The sequence below is a fragment of the Lepidothrix coronata genome, unplaced genomic scaffold, assembly GCF_001604755.1.
Source record: "Lepidothrix coronata isolate B3197 unplaced genomic scaffold, Lepidothrix_coronata-1.0 Scaffold7, whole genome shotgun sequence".
In the NCBI taxonomy this organism is placed as follows: Eukaryota; Metazoa; Chordata; class Aves; order Passeriformes; family Pipridae; genus Lepidothrix; species Lepidothrix coronata.
In genome coordinates, this window is record NW_016690187.1 from 4,375,475 (window position 1) to 4,382,569 (window position 7,095).

The following is a 7,095-nucleotide window of genomic DNA, read 5'->3' on the forward strand; positions in this document are numbered from 1 at the left end:
GACATGAAAGCCGCATGTGTGATTTCTTCCAACACACCACCAAAGGAATGCAGGCACAGGGCAGGCGCCTGCGTATCCATGCAAAACACACTCCTGCTCCCTCGGCATGCATGCACACATCTCTCATGTGCACATACAGAGGGTTTTATTTTCTCAAGCCTCCTTCTTCCCACACACAAAAATTCTAGCAAATATTTAGACAGAAACACTATTAAAAGGCCTTTGAGCAGCTTTTCCTTTCTTCAATAATAGTTTGGTATTAAACAGAATTATGAATAGTTCCTCTTATATCAGCCTGTAAAGGCACTGCCTCAGACCTTGAGAGCACTGCTGACAGCAATCATTTAAAACCCAGAGCTCCCCAGTTACAAACCCCACTTCCAGAGAGAGAAAACACAGCATCATTGATCAACCCTGAATTGCAACTCCACAGGATGGGGAGCTCCATGCCCTTCTAAAGAGGGACAATCCCCTAGCCCTAACAAGCTCCACATGTCCAGGAGAAAAGATATATGTTTCTAGTCCTCAAATATAAAAGAGCATTTAAGGAAGAACTCTGCTTTTACTACCACACTGTGATCCAAAAATGCGCTGTCATGTGCCACTAATATCTTTACCTTCTTAGAAATGTGATGCATAGACTTGCTTAAATTAAAAAAAAAAAAAAGTCCTTTATCTCTGGATAACATGCGAGAAATCACATTGAAAATGTGGTCAAAGACATCATCTTGTGAAGATAATTGTGACAAACAGCCCGGGAGTCAGGCGCTGACTCAGACACTTACCTGTCTTGTAGATCTCATAGCGCAGAGAGAAGCCGGCACCTTGCCGTGCGTAGTCTGAGGTGAACTTGATATAGAGAGAGGGGCCAGAAGAGATGATAGTAGGAGGTGCTATGTTCCCACAGTGCTTGCCCAGCAGGTCTGCTGCTTCACTGTCCCCATCTCGGATCTCGATGTAGTCATACCTGCGGAGGCAGGTGAAATGGCAGTGAAACCATCTGTCAGGGGGACGCTTCAGGATGCCGGCAATGAACAAAAACCACTTCTTGATATCTGCATGTTTCACAGAACATCTTCCAGACAGGTATCTGAGACTCTCTTATTCACACCACATCACAGCCCCCCAGCGCATTTTTTCTCTTTTGTTTGGCTATGGTTAGGTCCCTTCCTCTGTTGCAATTCACATAATTTATTGCACACACATCCACTCCAACTTCAGAGCCAACATACAAAGTTTAGGACACAATTTACCTCCATTTCCACAAAACTCCTTTGGCATGGGAGAAGCTCAGATACAACTCTCCTGGGGCTACTCTCCTCCTCTGACCTCTCTCCTGAAATGCCATTGTGCTATTTGGCACAGCTTACTTTATTCCAGTATCCATATGAGATTTGGGCAAGCATGTGCCAAGTGTTAAACTGTCAATGTTCAGTCCATGTGAGCATGTAGGACACCACACTGGTCCTTTAACAAGCATGATCAGTACATTCACTTAGCACTTGGGCAGTAATTAATATCTATTAAGTGCTAACAAAGAATTTCTGTGGATGAAAAGTGTTGCGTAAGAGCTGGGTAACTGCACTCACTCCTGCTGATTCTTGTACACCCTGTAACTGCAACCTGCCTTTGCTAAACCCTACTTAGAGATATTCCACCTTCCCACTGGAGTTGTTCCTGGATATCTGACTGGTCTAGTGTAGGGTTAGAACTGCCTCCTGGTGCAAAGACAAGCTCGCTGAATTGCCTCCTGGTGCAGAGAAAAAAGCTTGTTGCAAAGTCTGGATGGAAGGTGAAACACGTTCCTTCATATTTTCTGGGCCATGACTAGGCAAGGTAGTAGTATCAGGCTCTGCGTGCTGTGAAGAAACAAACAGCTTTTACGTGTACATCTTGTTCTTCAGCTGCTTTCTAACACCCACGTTCTCCTGCTCCTCTCCTCCTCTCTGGCCAGCATGCTGCTATTTACAGAAACTGCCCATCTCTCTTTGACTGTTTATTCATTTTGTATCAACCTGTTTGAACAACATGCTACAGCTCTTCTCATGGGGCCAGGGTGGGAAAAACCATTTCCAGGCTGCCAGGAATCTGCCTTTCTTCTTTGTCACAAGATCTTCTGTTTGGAAATGGACAGTTGAAAGGAGAAGTAGCTTGCTGGATACAGAATGATCCTCATGTGACTCATTCCTGTTCTGCAAAGCACATATCGGCAAGCAACAACCTCAAAACAAACTTACAGGGACTTAGTGTGCTCCTCCACAAAGAAAGATGGCCTGGACAGCTTTGGTTTCACTCCTTTCTGGGACTAAATCAGGCTGAGAGCCAGAAGCAAAATTCCTGCAGATAAAATCCTGTCTATGCTGGAACCGAGCACTCAACTAGCTGCAATTGCCCAGCCTTTAACTTCATTACAGACTCAATTGGCTTGGTCAAGGTGAAATTCAAGCAGTCTTGAGAAGTGGCACTCGAACAGGAAGAGCATTTGGCTTAGCTAGTGTGTGGACACACAGCGATGCAAATGAAGACCTGCTCCCTCCTCAGCTCTGCCTAGCTCCCTATCACCTTGTGACCCCTTATTACCCTGACACCATTCAGCAGCACCCTGCGCGACCCCCAGTAATATCCATCACGTGCGGCTTGATCCTACCATCTCCCCAGGGAGAAGGAACATAGAGGGCAGTGTCAGTGCTTCTTCTAAGTAGATTTTTTTTTCCCTGTTTCTCTATTTGTTTAAAGTAGTACTGAGTAAACAGCAGGGACATTTTGTTCTCTAAACAACCACTTGCTTTCAGTGTGCTTGCAACCCTTTCACATCCGAAGTGCACATCTGTGCCGCAGGACTACTGGCTACTAGAGAAATTGTGAATATGTGGCAAAAAATTAATTTGGCAAAAACACGAATGTTGGCAAAACACAGTTAATGGAGTGGATTGTAAAACCTGCCATTTGCATGGCACAGGCAGAGGTTAGCAGCATCCCAGGGAATCACATCTGTTTGTGTCCTCGTGGGGTTGTAACTCGCCAACACAGTATACGGCTTCAACTACTTGACTGAAATGATCACAGCTTCTGCTGTAGCCAGCAAACCAAACATCCTAGTGCTGTCCACATGGCTCCTCAAGACTCCAGTGCTGTAGGAGCACTGCAATTTCAGAAGCAAGTTTGGGACCAAGAAATATTTGCTTATTGAATGGGTGAATGACTTCCAACAATATATAAGATTTGGGAATATTGCAATCTGCTCATGGGCAATCTGCAAATGGAAAATTGAAAGAACAAATCTAGTAAATAAATCATCAGGAAATATTTGCCTCTCTGAGCTAAACCCTGTTTGGCTTCATTCATGCATCTAACTGAGCTTTCTCATACTGTAGCTAATCCTTAATAAATCAAATGTTAAAAACGACCAAAAACAAGCCCTTAAGAGAAGGTCAGGGAATCATTTTTGCCAAATGTAAAATGAACTTAAATTCATAGGAGTTTTCTTCCCTAGTTAAAAAATCTTGGCCCAAGTCCTCTGCTCTTTATGAGGCAAAATTCTTTTTTTTCAGGCCATATAAACAGAGTGTGAATTGGGGAAGTATTACAGTTGGGAGATAGCTCCTACCCAGATGAGCAGGAACACCTACTTCCTTTCCACCACAGCAAATAAGCTTTAGGTTTTCAAAATGAAACACCAAAGACATCCAGTCCAAACTGTTAAACTTCCAAACTTCAGCAAGAATGCCAACTAATCCCCACCACAGATTCTTTTGGAATCATGTGCTTCAGACATGTAGCCCTCAGTCAAACAAACTGATAAACCCTGTTCTCCTCACGTCAGTTCATTGGATATGTTACAATCTAATCTGGCCAAACCTTTGCTCCTGTTAAGCTTAAGCATGGTTTCCAGACTTTCTTCTTCTCATGTGAAAAAGAAGGAGAAAAACTGTAAGGAAGAAAACCCAGCCCTGGGGGTGCTTTCTACTCTAACCATTTCATTTTCAGGTAATTACAGTCTAGGGCACAGCTGGGTGGGACACATTCATTCTGCAATGGCACTCGAACAGTCTCGTACAGTGCCCAGCAATTGGCATTTCACTCATATAACCAAATGCATTGTTTCAGTCATCATGCACCAACATCCTTCTGGCCTGACCTCTCTGGCATTACCTCCCCTGGGCAAGCTGCCATCTCCAAGCACATTTCATGGCCACTTCTTCCCATTGCTCCAATGAGTCAAGCATAAACATGTGAGGGCAGGGTGCAGCCTCCATAGCCCATAGGTATAATCAATGGATTAACCAAGTCTTCTTTTGCAGGGAAGGTGACCACAGTTGGCTGCTCCTCCAGTGGCAGGATATTCTCAGCTGCCGCTTGAGTAGGAAGGCCAGTGAATTGGTTTGAAACTGCCTCGAGCAGCTTTCCGCCAGGGAGTTTTGAGGCAGAGAGGCAAAGCTGAAGTACTTTTAACTGCCCAGACAATGGGGGTTGAGATAGAAGGGAAACACATTGCTTAGATGGCTCTTCTTGGAGCTGTTTAACAAAATTAAACATTAAATGTACAATGCCTACAAATACTGCTGTGTTTTTATTACAGATTTTTAGTAGGAAGTGCTTTGCTGATGTTAAGAGAGCTTTTATTAACTAATTATAAAGCACTTCTAATGCCTGTATTACTCATGCTTGTTTGCTTGCTTTTTCCTCCAGTCAACCTCTCTGCTTCCCTGTTTTTCCTTTCTATTTTCCCTAAGTCACTTTGCTGCTGACTCTGCAAATGAGGTGCAACAAAGGCAAATAAGCCCCAGTTGTAGGGATTATGAGAAGACCTTCACCTTTTCAGTCCTTTTTTGTTGTGAAATACCTAATCCGCTCTCTGGCCATTGAGCTGTGCTCCATGATCCCCTGGGGCCAGCACGGACCTCCCAGGTGCCCACCCAGGCACTGCTGAGTCCCAGAAACACTACAACCCACCTGGGGAACAGCTCTGGGTGCTCCTCTTCTGAGGGACAGGACCCAGCACAAAGCAGTTTTGTGACTCATACTGCTTTACACATAATAAACAAACCTGTTGCCCCTCAGCCCCAGGTCCTAAGAGATGCCGAGTTCTTCCCCACTGAAACATGCTTCGAGGGCATTACAGGGACATTACCTTAGGATGGGGAGAAATAAAACCAACAAATTATCTATGTGTTCACAGTCCTCTCATGAGTCCTCCCAACACACAAACTTGTGCAAGCCTTGCTTCAAAGCCTGAGGAAGGCTGGCTCCCCAGGCCAAGCTCTGACCTAGCTGGCAGCTTTCTCAGTCTCTTCCTAGAGTTATGATTTGAAGTAGGTGAGGACCTGCACTCAGCAAAGCCTGGTTTCCGAAGCTTGCCAGGGCTGGAGAGCGCTGCAAGGCTCTAACATGAACTTTCCCAATGTTTAATTTGGAGCTATTATTTATAGGCGTTTCCATGGGGCTCATGACTGCAGCTGGCAGACAGTAGTGATGGGATTCTTAAGAGACCCTGTGAGGTAGGAAGGCAGAGAGGAGCAGTGTCTGGCCCAAGGTCACACAGGAAGTTTGCAGAACAGCCAAGAATAGAAGCTAGCCTTGATTGGACAGATTATATTATATTATATTGGAGAAGTCTGGCCTAGATAGACAGAGAGACAAGCAGGTACTGACTGCGTGCCAACAACCCCAAATTTGGGAATGTCCAGTGCTGACTTGAGCCTTCAAGACCCCTGACCTGCTTGAACCACGTCACTGTGTCTTGAATGCATCTGCTGAGGACAGGAAGAGAAACTGCAATTGTAGTTAAATTCAGCAGTCATTAATACTCTGCAGGTAGCTGGGGAAGGTCTGTGCTTAGCCACAATGGCAGCTGCTAAATGCAATTGTTTCCCCTTTGAAAAGGTGATGGGTGGTTTGTTTCTCAGAAATTACTATAAAAATGCATAAGGAGTATTAAACACCCTCTAAGTACAGGGGGTTTCTTAAAAATTAAATAGCAGTTCCAGTATAAAGATAGTTAGGAAATAGTGAACCCGCATCTCTGTGCTTGTTTTGCAATCAAGGGGTGGCTAGAATTAATGTCCATTATACACTAGCTGGCTTAGTTGATTTGTCTGTGTCACCACCCATCTTCACGCTCTTTTGTACGCCACCTTCAAACCAAATCCTTATTTCATGAGAGGTTACATTGTGAAAGACAAGAAAACTTTTCAGTGATGTTTACACAATCTTGAGCAACTGCAGGACATACCTTTCAAAGGTTAAATTGTTCCAGAAGCTACTGAGGGCTTCGAAATTATATTTTTTTTCATAGCCATGATAGCAAAGGCAAGCACCACTGTTGTCTGATGAAACAAGAGCAATGAAGTTTGATCTTAGCTGCCAGGCCTTAATCAGGGTAATTAATTATAAATACAGCAGATGAATTGGATTCTCCTTTGACTTGAACTGGTTTTACACATGTGTAACTCATCATTTTAAGGGTAATCACTCCTAATTTATCCTGTGAGACGAGAATCAGTCCTCATAGACACAGATACTGATATAGATTTGTGCACAGACCTAAAAAACCTGTATCACATTTAGCTTTAGCCAACTAAAAGTCCTTTGCTCTCAGTGGAAGCAGACTTCTCACACCCAGCTTGAGATGGAATTAATCATTCTTCTGCACTGACTACACGGGTATTTTAAATCACTCTCGGTGACTGGACCCAGACTTTGAGTGGCTGAACATCGGAGAGATGAACTGGGTCTCAGACTGCAGCTTTTGGGGCGGTTTTTGCCCATGCTGAGGCAAAAGATGCTCACAGAGCTTGCCCTTGTTTTGTTCTGATGGAAATAACTATCTCTGGCAACAACAAGAGAGAAATCAGCTATAATTCTCTGAATCTTAAGGGATTTCACTGGATTTCAGTGACTAAACTGACAAAAATCCAATGGCAGCAGGGGGAGAGCCAAGCTGGGAGGGGGGCGCGGGGTGATGGCACAGGCTTAATTGCTTAGGATTTCTCAGAAGTTTGTTTTGAATTTGTTGCATCCAATTATGTCTTGTGTAATCACAGTATTGTGGGGAGTTGTAATCATTATACTGTGCTTTGGATTATTGTCTTATCT

The 7,095-nt window shown here is 44.1% G+C and overlaps 1 protein-coding gene across 3 annotated transcripts in view; it reads right to left on the bottom strand.

Annotated features, from left to right (window-relative positions):
- The window catches only part of NRP2 (neuropilin 2), an 88,330-nt gene that overhangs the window by 58,667 nt on the left and 22,568 nt on the right, over window positions 1-7,095 (bottom strand). For all 3 annotated transcript variants that reach the window (XM_017837834.1, XM_017837828.1, XM_017837842.1), the window contains exon 3: window positions 786-967. In XM_017837834.1, the coding sequence (XP_017693323.1) occupies window positions 786-967 (182 nt within the window). The remainder of the gene's footprint in view (window positions 1-785; window positions 968-7,095) is intronic.